General features: G+C 48.6%; 1 protein-coding gene and 1 long non-coding RNA gene across 2 annotated transcripts; both read right to left on the reverse strand.

Annotated features, from left to right (window-relative positions):
* Positions 1-9,132: 9,132 nt before the first annotated feature.
* Positions 9,133-11,969, reverse strand: LOC135813788 (uncharacterized). The gene is made up of 2 exons (XR_010553129.1): positions 11,479-11,969; positions 9,133-9,618 (listed from the first exon to the last, which is right to left on the reverse strand). It is a non-coding gene; the product is annotated as an uncharacterized LOC135813788 (long non-coding RNA).
* A 1,926-nt stretch (positions 11,970-13,895) lies between these two features.
* On the reverse strand, positions 13,896-14,423 carry LOC135813337 (uncharacterized protein K02A2.6-like). Its single transcript, XM_065326437.1, has one exon. The coding sequence runs from the start codon at positions 14,421-14,423 to the stop codon at positions 13,896-13,898; it is 528 nt and encodes a 175-aa protein (XP_065182509.1).

Consider the following 14,423-nt stretch of genomic DNA (forward strand, 5'->3'; position numbering starts at 1 on the left):
TACAAGTCATGCAGAATCGGGCGGCAAGGGCGGTTTTCGGACTCTCGCATCACACCTCCGCGCGTACCCTCCTGCTGCAATTGCACACCTACAGAGTATCCGAGATATTCAGGCAGAAGTTCATCGTTCTGGTCTGGAGGTCTCGGAATGAGCACGCAAGTTCTGATCTGCAAGCCCTCCTAGTTCCTTCGTCAGCTGGCCCAACTAGGTTGCACTCCACCATGGGTCTGCGCCAACCGCCAGTTTCCACCAGGTTCGGCAAGGGTTGCCTCGCGTTCCGGGGCGCCCAGCTGTGGAACACCTTACCCAGCGACATACGTGCCATCTCCACGCTCCGCCAGTTCCGCGCCAGCATGATCCCGCACACCCTTAGTACCTAGAGTACCAAACGTCCTGTTTGATGATCAGCTGGCTTAGTTTTTCTCCACCTCTATCCTAATTACATCAGTCCCCAATTTCATTTATTACTGCTTTCTATCTGCATTCGCCACCTTTTCATTGGGCAGATCTGCCCGTTTGGTTTGCGAATTAAAATAAACACAACAACAACAAACAACTCTATGGTCTGATTGGTTGGTTTTTCCCGCCTTTGCTACGCCTTTGTCTAACTCGATCCTTTTTGTTATCATTTAACTCCTGCTGCTTCTGATCAAAAGTGCCAACCTTCCTTCGACCTTCAATCTTGAATCGAGCTTGAAATCACAGTTACTCTCAACCTTCTTCGAATGACTAAGGTGAGCGTGTGTGGCTGAATGGATACTTGGATCAACTATATTGGTTGATGACCTGGTGGGGTTACTACGGCAATGCGAATGTATATGTTGTAGCCTTGAGATCGGTATTGTGTATGTCCGGCATGACACATGTACCTTTGAAAATTATCATGTTCAACTGTCTTCATAATCATCATACTCGGCTAACCGATGTCACCCTCACCCTGCGAATAATCAGCTCATCTCTCCCGTAGCTCCACTTCTCCTTCCATCATGACCAAACATCAACTATACATCAATTAAGAGCAATATCCATAGCCTGCAGTCATATCATGGCTGCTAAAATCCAGAGGTCATGATTTCGTAATATGCATAATGTACAAATGTAATAATAGCAATAAAGAGAACAAATTCTGCAGTCATCGCCACACTACAACGAAGTCATGAAAGTTTACCAGAATTAATTTTAGTACAGTGATTGCGCTCGAGGTGGCTGGTTTGGATTTCTGCTGCTCTGGGCTGAGGAGGAGGCTTGCTCTGTTGCTGACTGCTTTCCCTGGCTGCCTGATTGTTGGGCCTGACTATTCTACAGTTTTATCCTTCGGTTTGATCAATGGCGGAGGTTTGGAACGTGTGAGGCTTGGAACGCATCCTCACTGGCGAGACCCTACGCAGTAGCAGGGCGCTGTGCGCTCCATGCGGGAAACCCCACCTTAGGGTGCGAGGCTGTTCTCACCTGTTTTGCTGGCTACAGGCCTGCCCGTCTCAACGTTGCTGTCGGTCTTCGCGTCTTCATGTCCTGCTGACCTCGCGATTCCCTGTGACAACTCCATTGGTGACAATGCCCTGCTGCCAGTGTCAGATAACAGGCAAATGTGCAAGATGCTCGTGCAAGAGCTCCGGAAAGCCGTGTGTGGATTGTTATCCCGGCCGCAACGAACCACCAACCTGTCGGAATAGCGAGCAAATCACGGCTATGACCGTGGGGTCGCATATCGCGGTGCAGGGTGTGGCTCCCGTGTCACAGGTCGTCGGGCAGGATGTGGCTCGATCGGGTGTGACTGTGGGTGCTGACCAGAGCGTTGATTGGCATAATCAGCCTCCAGCCTGGTTGAGGAGAACATACCCAACAAGTGATAATTCCGAGACACTAAGACCTCGCGCCAGGCACTTGTCATCAGCAGCAGCGCCGACGTCGTCGTCAGCAGGTGAGGATGTACCATCTCTTTTGCCCACAGCACCTCGTGCAGGTCATCCTACCAGTGTCGTTTCGCAACCCTCTGGATGTGCTCTGCACGTCCCAGTGGTCGCTGCATCAAGTGTACCGAGTGCCAATCGCGGCGTTGACCCCACAGCTAATGGGCACAGTCAGCCTCCCTCTTGGACCAGACGGACATATCCCCGCACACATCCCCGCAGTGATGACGACCACTCAGCGCCTGACCCGGGACCTCCTGCGAGATTATCGTCCTCGACTCGTGCTGTGCCTGTGTTAGCTGAGGCATCGTCAGTGAGCCTGATTGACATGGAGATGGTGAGTGGCGACGGACCAGCATCATCAAGCCAAGACATTCCACCATTGTTGGCCACGGCACCTCCCATCGCGTTGCTGGGGGTCGAGGGCTCGGGCCCTTCTCAACGGGACGGGTCTCTTGGTGGGGGACGCCCAGTGTCTTCGGCACAGGCGCCTGGCATCCCAACAGCCGGCCTGATGGAACCCAGTACTCCGCTGGCCCAGGAGATATACGACGAGGTGGTTCACTGGAGGAAGTCATTCTTCAAGATACCATGTGGTTCTGTTGGGAAGGAGCTTGTTAATGAGCTCTCTTCCTACATCAACAAGTATGTTCAGTCTGGCGGAGACGACACCGATGCGCTATTCTACTTTTCCATCCTGCCGGTTCTCACGCTGCAGCGGACGGGAGCTAAATGTACAGACAAGGAAAACAGCGGTCATCTACAGAGGCGGATGCGGCTTTGGAAAAATAACGACATTCAGTCTTTACTGGAGGAAGGTCGCTCTCTTCAGCGCAGCACAGAGGGTCGGGCCTCGGGCGACAGGAAGCGCGGACAGGACGATGCGGCTCGACGTTTCGCCGACTGTATGACTGCTGGCAGGGTGAATGAGGCGTTGAAAGGTCTGCAGCCCGAATCCACAGCCGGCGCATTGAAGCTTGAGGACGTGGTGACGTCTTCTGATGGCTCTCGGGCAACCGTGCGCCAGCTGTTGCGGGAGAAGCACCCTGCAGCGCAGGCTGCCTCCCCGGAGGTGCTCTTGCAGGGTGCCCGGGAGAACGTCCACCCAATCCGATTCGACTCGCTCACGTCCTCACTATTGCGAGACACGGCGCTGCATTGCGAGGGCTCGGCTGGACCGTCTGGTCTTGATTCGGCTTGTTGGCGAAGGATGTGCTCTTCAGTTAAAGGCGCATCGACAAATATGTGCAATGCATTGTCTGGACTCGCGCACCTCCTTGCGAGTTCCAACGTTGCACCCTCTGGCCTGGTACCCTTTTTCGCGTGCCGACTTGTGGCTCTGGACAAGAAACCTGGTGTGCGCCCAATCGGTGTTGGGGAAGTCCTGCGCCGCATCATTACCAGAGCGATATTGAAAGTTGTTAACCAAGATGTTCAAGGAGCGTGCGGTTTCATACAGAAATGCTCGGGTCTTCCTGCGGGCATCGAAGTTGCTGTTCATGCCATGCAACGCCTTTATGATGATGAGTCTTGCGAGGCTGTTCTTTTGGTAGACGCACGTAATGCCTTCAACTGCTTGAACAGACAAGCAGCTTTGCACAATGTACAATACCTGTGTCCACCTATTGCGACAATACTGAAAAATTCGTATAACACCCCGGCTCGACTCTTTGTTGCAGGTGGTGGTGAGATTTCGTCCGACGAGGGCACTACGCAAGATGACCCGTTGTCCATGGTCTTCTACGCTTTAGCGACGCTCCCTCTAGTCCAGGCACTGCAGGTTGTGCATCCTTCCGTACGGCAAACGTGGTATGCAGATGATCCTGGTGCGGGTGGGCAGTTGACTCGTCTCCGTGGATGGTGGGACAGCGTTGAGGAACAAGGCAAGCTGTACGGATACAACACCAACCCGGAGAAAACGCTTCTTCTCGTGAAGCCCGAGCAGGAGGAGGAAGCCTACAATATGTTTGCTGGTACTGGCATACGTATCGTGACCGGCGCCACGAAATACCTAGGCTCCTACATTGGCGAGTCTGATGCTGTTGCCGAGCATGTGCGGCGGCGAGTAGGCGAGTGGATTGCGGAACTAAAGGCACTATCGGATGTTGCGCGCACGGAGCCGCATGCAGCCTATGCTGCCCTGACACATGGTCTTCGCGGCCGGTGGACCTACCTCCTCAGAACAGTACCTTTTCCAGCCGATTGCCTCTCTCAGATGGATGACATGATGCGCACGGTATTGATACCTGCGGTAACTGGCAGGGAGGCATTTTCGGACAACGAATGGGCTGTTCTTCAGCTTCCCACACGCCTGGGTGGCTTTTCCGTGCCACCCCTGTCTCAAATGGCTAATGGGGCTCTGGAGACGTCGAGGAAAATCACATCAGATCAAACGCTGGAGATACTCGACCAGAATGACCGGTCCAGGCCCTCGATATCGATAGAGCATGCAATTCATTCAGCCCAGCGAGCCAAGTCAGCAGCTCTGGCGGAACGGCTAAAACATGACGAACAGCGGTATATGAGCGCCAAGGAAACACTTACTCCGCTTGCCGCCCGCCGGTTGGAACACCTTTCGGCCAAGGGCGTGTCGAGCTGGCTCCACACCCTTCCGCTGCGTGAGCACGGCTTCAGTCTGTCCAAGTGCGACTTCCGCGATGCCATTGCGCTGAGGTACGGATGGCCTCTGAGGGATGTCCCGGAGAAATGCGTGTGTGGCCAGGATTTCACCGCGGCTCATGCGATGTGCTGCCCAACCGGGGGCTTCCCTACCATTAGACATAACGAGGCACGAGACATGATAGCGGACTTAGTCACGGAGGTGTGCCCTGACGTTTCTGTGGAGCCATTGCTCGCGCCGCTGGAGGGCGAAGTCTTCAGAGCTGCCAGCACCAACACGGCAAATGATGCCCGATCTGACGTCCGCATACGTGGATTTTGGACAAGGGCACAGAACACTTTCCTTGACATTCGAGTCTTTCATCCTGACGCCGCCTCGTACGCAAAGAAGCCCATCGCTGACCTCCTTCTCCAGCACGAGAGGCAGAAGAAGCTGCAGAACAGCGAAAGGATTGTCAATGTTGACCGTGGTAACTTTACCCCGCTTGTCTTCACCACGGCTGGCAGTGCATCCCCAGAATGCTTGCGGTTTTTGCAGCGATTATGCGCTATGCTGGCACAGCATGATGGCAAGCCCTACGGCGAGGTTATGGCCTATGTCAGATACCGTCTGTCGTTTGCACTCCTCCGAGCTGCAGTTATGTGCATCAGAGGGGCTCGCTCTGCATACCATCGACCGGTAAATGCATTGCGCCCACTAGCCATGGCTGAGGGACGGCTGTAACAGTGGTGTGTATAACCTCGCTAATGGCAGTGTCCTCAATGCTAATGGACGCGTCATGTTTTTGTTTATAATTATTTAAGGTGCAATTTAGCGCTGATGTGGGTATTTCTTTGCTTTTCTTCATTTGGTCCTTTAAAATGAAGCGGCTTTTTATTTCCTTTTCTTCTTTTGCACCGAGATATTATTTCTTGCTGGTTTTTTACCGGATGTGTCACGACTTTGAATTGAATTGAATTTTCCTGAATTGATTTGATTTTTAGCGTTATGAGCGGCTTTATTGACATTGCTCTTCAGATTGGATTTTTTTGGCCCGTAAAATTCAGTACAGTATGATTCAGTACAGGATGAACAGTGATGAACATTAATTTTCTTGTCACATTCATCAGTGGAAAGTCGTGACTGAAGAGTAACCATGCTGAACAATGATTAAATATACATAACACAAGATTTAACAACAGGAACAACAACAACAACAACAATGGTAACAATTTACCATCAAGATCAAAGGAGGAGTCAACGAGCGGAGGTTAAACAACATGAAGCGAGCCTGGGACCGATCGGTGTTGATGAGGAGAATGACACGGAGGATGACACTGAGGACGAGTTGGGAGATGAGACGGAGGACGAGGTTACGGTTGTTGGAGACGAGGAATCAGATGGTGATTGTGATCGTAAGAAGTTTGCCGTTTTTCTTCACTTGTTGTCTCACCCTAAGTGTCTGCAGGTGTATGATGATTTTAGTTTTTCTGTTCTTTGTCGTGCACGGTATGCTAGTCAGTTGAAAGTACTTGAGGCTGTTTGTATTCGTTTGCATAAGCCTGATCTTTGTAAGCAGAAGAAACATGTAGTTGCGTTAAAATTGTTTTCGTAGGTGCACTGCATGATTGTTTGTCTCACTACACACTTTTAGCGTTATAATAAATTAGTTTCTCACCCGCCGTTGCACTTAGGTCTCACTTCACCTCTATTGCCTCACCTTCCCTCATTCTATTTTGGCACTGTATTTTGTTCTCGTAACACATCATTGAATGTATATTTAATCATTGTTCAGCATGGTTACTCTTCAGTCACGACTTTCCACTGATGAATGTGACAAGAAAATTAATTCTGGTAAACTTTCATGACTTCGTTGTAGTGTGGCGATGACTGCAGAATTTGTTCTCTTTATTGCTATTATAAAATTGTTGTCTCCACGTCGATTATTTACAAATGTAATGTACTTATTATACATGACATGTACACGGCGTTTTGCGGACTACCCGCCACTATCTCGTCCGCCCTGGGATACCTGATGAAGGCTTATTCACTCGCATCTTCTGCTACATGTACTGTGTCAGTGTGAGAAAGAACTTTGAAGAAGACGAGTTTGAGCATACAATACTGTATTGCCATGATTTCTACCCTGTTTTTCATTGAAAACACTATCTGCATGACCTCCGAACCCTTTACCACCAGCACTGATCAGGTGCATTGTACACATCGTATAGCCTACATACTAGAACTGTGGTATAATCGTGTAGTCATGCTCCTACCTCCTAGAGGATGCCAAATTAAGCTCCAAATTTTCAACCACCAAATTATGCCAATACCGTAAAGTCGCGGATAAAAGTCGGGCTTATAACCACATAAGCCGCTTTCTGCATCAGGCTTCAATGCAAACCAGGCTTGTATGCAAACAATGCTTGTATGCACCACTTATATTTGCCAGGCTTGTATGCACATCGGCCGGTAATTATGCCGGCACAATCCGCCGGTGCCTAGCAGTGAATTGCTTCGGCAGGGCTTTTGGACGAGGCCATCACTAAATACCAGCATTGAATAATCGTGAGCTTACCACAGAGCACAAATGAAGCATTGTAGCATGAAATTACTTTGTCTGAATACGATTAGCTGCACAATAGCACAGACAGCTAGTAATGGAGGTAAAACATAGCATCACCAGTATTGTCACGTGATTCCTGGAAGCAGTGCAAGTTACGTATCTAATATTGACTGAGTACGAGGTCAATATAGGAAATAAAAGCCGAGTAAAAGACCGAGGCGAAGCCGAGGTCTTTTACGAGGTCTTTTATTTCCTATTGACCAAGTACGAAGTCAATATTAGATTTATCACGACAAACAGTCCGTATTTCAAATTCCAGAACGATAACCTCATGAATCCCGGTTTTATGATTGCACAATCGTTGCACCACCACCTACTCATGCAGTGAAAATGCTGCACTAGGCACCGTTCAACTGCGCAACCCCTAAGCAGTCAAATAAAAGCAGTCAATATAGCCCTAAGGAGTGAAATATGCAGGAATATTTGTGCAAATTACAGATTTAGTTATCAATATTTTATCTAAGCTTTCGCGAAGTCCGGACGCAGTACATTACTACAGTAGCGTGAAAGATAGAAGAAAAAAGCAATGATATCCGTGTATACCCGGAGAGAGAGGTGAGAGTGGGTGGGAGTAAATGAAAGAAATTGTACAAGCTTAACATCCTTGCAACGAGAAAGAGCAGAGAAAAAGCTACAGCGATTACACAGGCTACCAGTATGCATACGAGGTAATTTGGCAGCTAAACGAGAGCAAATTATCGTGTACGTCTCACGAGTCACGACGGCCGCTTTTTACATCCGTGAGGCCCAACATACTTGAATGCAGCTTCACATTTTCTATTCATTTTCTTCATGTTGCGCTGCTGTTGCCGTTTTCCACGATGTGACGAGGCTCTCCGTTATGCTTCTGCTGGTTTTCCTGTGCAGGTATGTACCGCCGTAGCTCAGAAATCTTGGGCCAGAGCCAAAATAGTATCACCCACATCCTCCTCTCCTTCAGGTTCACTTGTAGGTTTGCCATTCCTGCTTTTAAAAACACCTCCTTCAGTTCTGTGTAGAACTTCTCCGTTTTGTTGTTTTTATCTGCCCATACCATCTTAAAGGCATTTGCACTGCTCAGTGATGTCGGCGACAGTCACCTTCAGCTCACCATTTTTCATTTTTTCCTTAATTGTTTTGTGTCCTTGAGGTTGCATTTGAGGCTGACTAGTTCTTCTACCTTTCTTTTGCAAACAATCTTGTCTAGTGTTCAGTGATCGAATCCAGTTAACGTTGAAGCGCCCTTATTTCTGTTTTTGTTATCCTCTCCCATGCCGTTGTACATAAGCGGCTTGCCGCGGATATGTCAATACTACTACTACTACTATTTCTGTTTCTTTTTATTCTTGTACGCCGCTGGTTGCAACTGCGCATTGGTTTGCGAGAATCTCTTTTCACCTGAAGCAACGAGAGTTTCAAAGCACCGACACAAACTGGAAGCATGCCCAGTTTTCAGACAACTAAAAAAAATGTAGCTACTTCCACATTCTTATGTCAGAGCAGTGCCTGGTCGTGCAGAGTAATACTACTTCAGTAAACACATAGCATGGACAGAACTACAAGGACACATTACGTCACCATAATGTCGGCTGCACGACCTTTCACTGCTCTGACATAAGAATTTTGAAGCGGCTACAAAAAAAGAAAAGAGGACACATGTCAGGTTCTTGGCCAGCACAGTTCCTTAGCTCTTGCCTGTATTCCACCCGAACTGAGCAGGCTTCAAGACTATACAGCACTTAGTGTCGTCACAGGATAACTTTCAAATTGCTGCTGTTCAAGAAGCTGACGTACATGTATGATTATCCTCTTTCTAAGTGTAAAACTGTCTACAATCCAGTGCACGATATCAATAGATACCGTTTCAACGTGGCCATATGCATGAGCTTGTCCAGCTGGCCCCGGCAGGAACAATGGCCGCTGCTGCCCAGGTCTGCCCGTCGGGTGTTAGGCACCGTCCTTGCTCGTGTTACCTCAACCCCCCTGGCCTGGCCCCTTGTCACAACAAAACCACGCTCTTTATCGCTCATTTGGCTTTTCAGGTTTCTTTCAGTGGAAGTTGCAAGACTGGTGAAATGAAGAGATGCAGCACATGATAGTGGAGGGAGCAAAGAGAGGAAAGGCCACGAACTAACAAACAATGAACAATAATAGCCAGATCTAAGGCACGGACGAATCGGAACAACCAATGAGACACGAGTACGTACAACACACCTGACGAAAACCAAGACAACGACACTGTGGACGAATCACTCTCAGACTCTCACTCTCAGAGCCTCACTCCCAGACTCGACGTACACCACGCATGCTGCACGTATCCAACGCATGCGCAACACTCACTTGGCAATCAGTCACACAGTGACGGAAGCAGATTCTAATCCTCGCCATCCAACAATGCCGCGAATTCTTGCAAGCCCCACATGCAATATACATGTACATCACGCATCACACCATACTCACACATACACTAGACTGTGTATGACACATGACGTCATCAGTAGGCACTAGACGAAAACCAGAAAACCAGAGTATGCAGAAATAAAAAGGAGTCACATTTCCGTAACTCTTCCACCACAGTGTGCTGTGGTAAGTGTTGTCTTGTTCAGTTTTAACAAAGGACTGAGTAGAAACTACTAGAAAGAGGTACAGAGAAGAGCAACAGCGGTCAGTATCCACGGCGATGCTTTAAGAAAGGATCACTGTTTTGAGTGATCACTTAGATCTCAGAACATTGAGATTAGAATAAGGGCGAGGGCGTCTCAGCTGCTGTTTCAGCTCTTCAACTTTTAAATTCGGCCCACCGTGCACAATGTGTACAAAAGTAAGCGGTGATAGGCTCAAGTCCAAGAAGGCAATGAGAGTATGATCTGCAATGTGCGTGTCGGTGTGTAGGCTGAAATTGTCTAGCTGAGTTAGTTCTCCCATACTTTGAAACAAGTCATCTATCTGAACATTTGAATCCAGTACAGTCAATGTCTTCAAGTTGCGCAGCTGCCTGATTGCGGCACCAAGTCTGGGAATGTATTGGAAAGACTCATAGTGGATGTCACTCAAGTGCAGACACTCTAGTTGTGGAAGCTGAGATGCCAGCATTTCAAGGTCTGTTTCTGAACACAACGACATTCCCTGCAACGACAGCGAGTGTAGCCTGGATAGTTTTCCCAGTGTGGACAATGACCCGAAATTGTCGCGAAGCACAATCCTCTCCCTTTCGGTCCAATATGTACCATGCCTTGTGTTCGGGCTTGGTATACCAATTGCACCACCAATAGTTAGACAGGACAAATTGGGGCAGTCAACCACTAGCATCTCAGCGCTATCTTTAGTGCCATCTCTGGGATATTCCCTGAGAGTGTACGAGTAGGGTATCCAATGTGAGCGATATAGATACGAAAAGTCACGGAGCAACGGGAAATGTCCGGCCATCTCAACAAACGCATCACACGGTGCTGCTGTTATCCAGTGACATGTATCCAGGTGAGTGAACTTGTTCTTTAGGCATGAGAACTTCTCAAAGAACTCAGTATCATACTCGACTCGCCGCACCAGTATGTATTTTAGTTGGAGAGCAACACTCAGCTGCGTGATCTGTGCATTGTTTTCCAGGATTTCAAGTAACTTTTCTGATTCAACATGGAGATAACCACCACCAGTCAGCACTAAGCGTTTCAGATAGGGATAGGCGCCAGAGGCGACTGGGAACTTAATCGATGGGTTAAAATTTTGAATGTTGTAGTTAGATGGCTGCCATCTTGCATTATACGGAATGCCTCTCTGTGTGCAAGCAGGTGGGATGTTGCACAATGGCCAGTCAGTAAATGCTTTAGCGAAATCCTTTTCAGTACAGAAGTATAACCCAAGGCTTTGCAACTTTCCCGCACTACCTGGTATTCTTTGGAGCAGTTCCTGAATACCAACACCAGCATCATGCTTGTCAAAGTATCCGACACAATTGATTTGAAGTGTACACTTGACTGCTAATGATACCACTGTGTTCACATCTGTGGGAGTAAAGGAAAAACAGTCAGGTCCTGAACCAGTTTGTGAACGTCCTACCGCTAAGGTAATCCGAACATGCTGTAAGTTCTGGCACTCAATTAGCGCATTCAGGATGGTGATGTCTCGTCCTAAGAAACACATACTGCAGTCAAACACTGCAAGGTGTGGCATCAAATTTAAAACTTGCACTACAGTACTTGTTGAGGTCCTTGGCGTGGGTGACGGCATGAAACACTCTCCCACCAATTCCAACTCTTTCACATACTGTCCACATTTTTCAGCCAAACAAAGAAATCGCCTGGTTGCGCTGCCAGACTCTCCACCATGTCCGCGGAAATCAAAGTAAGTTTTCTCGCACACCGTACCTTTATGTCCATCGGCGACCATTGCGAATTGCCTACACACGGTTGCTAGATGATGAACGTAATACCATCCATCGGGCAATTTACCGAATATCAATGCCCATACTTCAGTCGGTAGTCTGGGCAGTGTTGGCGTGGGTGCCGCCATTTGCTCCATTGGCTGCTGGTGGACGTTCTCTGTAACGACGTTTCTTCAGGCTTCCTGCTTGCTGCACCGTTTGTCAACTGTTCACGGGAATCTTCGTTGCAAACACTCGCCGCTATACTGCAACCAGTGACCGCTCCACTGCAAACTGCATGCTCCACTGTGAATCGTTCCACTGCAAACTGCTGAAAACTGCCCTGCTCGTTGTTGGCCTCCTGTTCGTTCAACTCCGTGGCGAACGCGTCGACAAGGAAGCGGACTGCTGTTGGCGCCCTGGAAATATTTTCTCTCTATATACCTTGAATATTTTGCGCCCACCGTTGGAGAAGTCTGGTTCACACTGTACTACTACTAGGCGGATTTAGCGGCCGGTATACCATGATATACATGTAAGAGTTGTACCAAAACTCGTGAAGATCGGCGCGAAAATCGCCTAACTCATTCTGTACTGGTATCGTTAGCACCAAGTAAGCTTACACTTCAAATCAGACAAAATAATGATCAGAAGGTGTGGAACAGTCCTGCGAGTCCTGGTCCTGCTCTGCAGGATCTGCTGCAACGATACATGAGGTGCAGGAAGGTTGCAAAGCCTTCCGGTATACGACCGTGAGGCTGAGGATTTCGCTAAACCAAGGACTTAGCCGCCATAGGTACAACATGCCACTAGGCACCGGCGGATTATTGGCATAATTAATATTTGGTGGTTGAAAATTTGGAGCATAATTTGGCAATGGCATCCTCTCGGAGGTAGGAGCATAACTACACGATTATACCACAGTTCTAGTATGTGTACAATGCACCTGATCAGTGCTGGTGGTCTACATGGTAAAGGGATCGGAGGTCATCATGGTCATGCAAAGACATGCAGATAGTGTTTCAATGAAAAGCAGGGTAGAAATCATGGCAATACAGTATTGCATGCTCGAACTCGTCTTCTTCAAAGTTCTTTCTCACACTAACACAGACATGTAGCAGAAGATGCGAGTGAATCAGCCTTCATCACTCAGGTATCCCGGGGCGGACGAGATAGTGGTGGCCCTGGCGGGTAGTCCGCAAACCGGCTCCGTGATGAGTCCGTGTACTACAGTACATTACGTGATTTGTACATTATGCATGTAACTTGTTACGAAGTCATGACCTCTGGTAGTCTGGATTTTAGGCTAGCAGCCATGATACGACTGCAGGCTATGGATATTGCTCTAAATTGATATAAATTATAGTTGATGTTCGGTCATGATGGAAGGAGAGGTGGAGCTACGGGAGAGATGAGCTGAATATTCGCAGGGTGAGGGTGACATCGGTTGGACGAGTATGATTATAATATTATAATTTATTACAACATCGCTCCGGTTCAAGTAGCCCATCAGATTGCTCCGTCATCGACTACCTAGACAGCTCATTACCTGCAGCACAGCAACTCGGTCACAGTGACCATGTAGTCATTGCAGGGGACTTTAATGTCCACAATTCCGCCTGGCTCAAAAGTAGTAAAACAACATTAGCTGGTCTTGCACTGGAGGATCTAGCATCTGCTTATTGCCTCACGCAGCATATCACGGATCCCACTAGAGGTGATGCCATTCTAGACCTTGTCATTTCAGACTTGCCTGGACATGTGAGCACTTCTATCTGTTGTAGTGGTTCTACAAACGCACCAAAGACATCTTGCAACTAGCTTCGTTTACAACAAATCACAAATGTGTGGGAATACATACAGAGAACGACAGAGAGATCAAAGGAAAAGCCAGGCAGGCAGGTACATGTACAGCTAAAGTGCATACGGTACAACACGGCATGTCGTACAGCGCGGCCGGATGAATGCATACATGTTACATAAAAGGATACAATGACAAACAGTGGGATGTGCATCCACTACATCTCCCCTCTGAGATAATAGAGAAGATGAGGAGTCCAAAGACTATTCGATAATGTAGGTATTGTTTGTAGAGCAAGTTGCAGTGAAAGAATGATGTGCAGAGACGACGGCAGATACGTCTCGGCACGTTGCTGAATTAGCATGATTCAATGAGGCGGTTGACAGGCTGAGGAGCTCTAGTAGAGCGACGGACTGGATCAGCTGCTTTGCCACCGTACTCAACCTCGACGGTCGGCTTCTCTGCTTCTGGAAGTGGCAGTCGGATCAAGTGACGACGATTGCGGCGAACAGTAGAGTGACCAGACTCAATGAGGTACGAACGATTGGACACTTGCTCTACTATCTTGCCCCCCCCCCCCCCCCCCGTTCGAGATAGGCGATGAATACACGGTCATGAAGCTATAGAGTCACGAGAGGCTTAGCTGCATGCCGTTGGTCGTAGTGGAACTTCTGCTGCTCCTGGGACTGAGTTTCCGATTCCAGAATACTAGGGAGATCTGGCCATTTCGGTTCCAGCTGCTCAGTCGTTGCAGGTAGACCGGTACGGAGCTGGCGGCCATACAATAGCTGACATGGGACATAGCCGTTGCTCAGCGGTGTCGTGCGGTAAGCCAAGAGTGCATCTTGCAGGCTTTCGGCCTTCCGCAGGAGATTCTTGGCGGTGCGAACTGCACGTTCCGCTTCGCCATTCGACTGAGGATACCGTGGACTGGAAGTGCGATGGGTGATGTCGTTTGCTGTGCAGAACTCGCTGGCAAACTGAGGACCGTTGTCTGTAACCAAGGTGGACGGGAAACCATGCTCGGCACAGATGCGGTGCAGATGCTTGATGACAGCAATCGAGGTTGTGGCAGTCAGCGGTACGACATCGAGGTAACGCGAGAGATAGTCAACGATGACGAGGTAAGTCGTGCCGTTGAATTCCAT

Source organism: Sycon ciliatum, chromosome 4 (assembly GCF_964019385.1).
Source record: "Sycon ciliatum chromosome 4, ocSycCili1.1, whole genome shotgun sequence".
Lineage (NCBI taxonomy): Eukaryota > Metazoa > Porifera > Calcarea > Leucosolenida > Sycettidae > Sycon > Sycon ciliatum.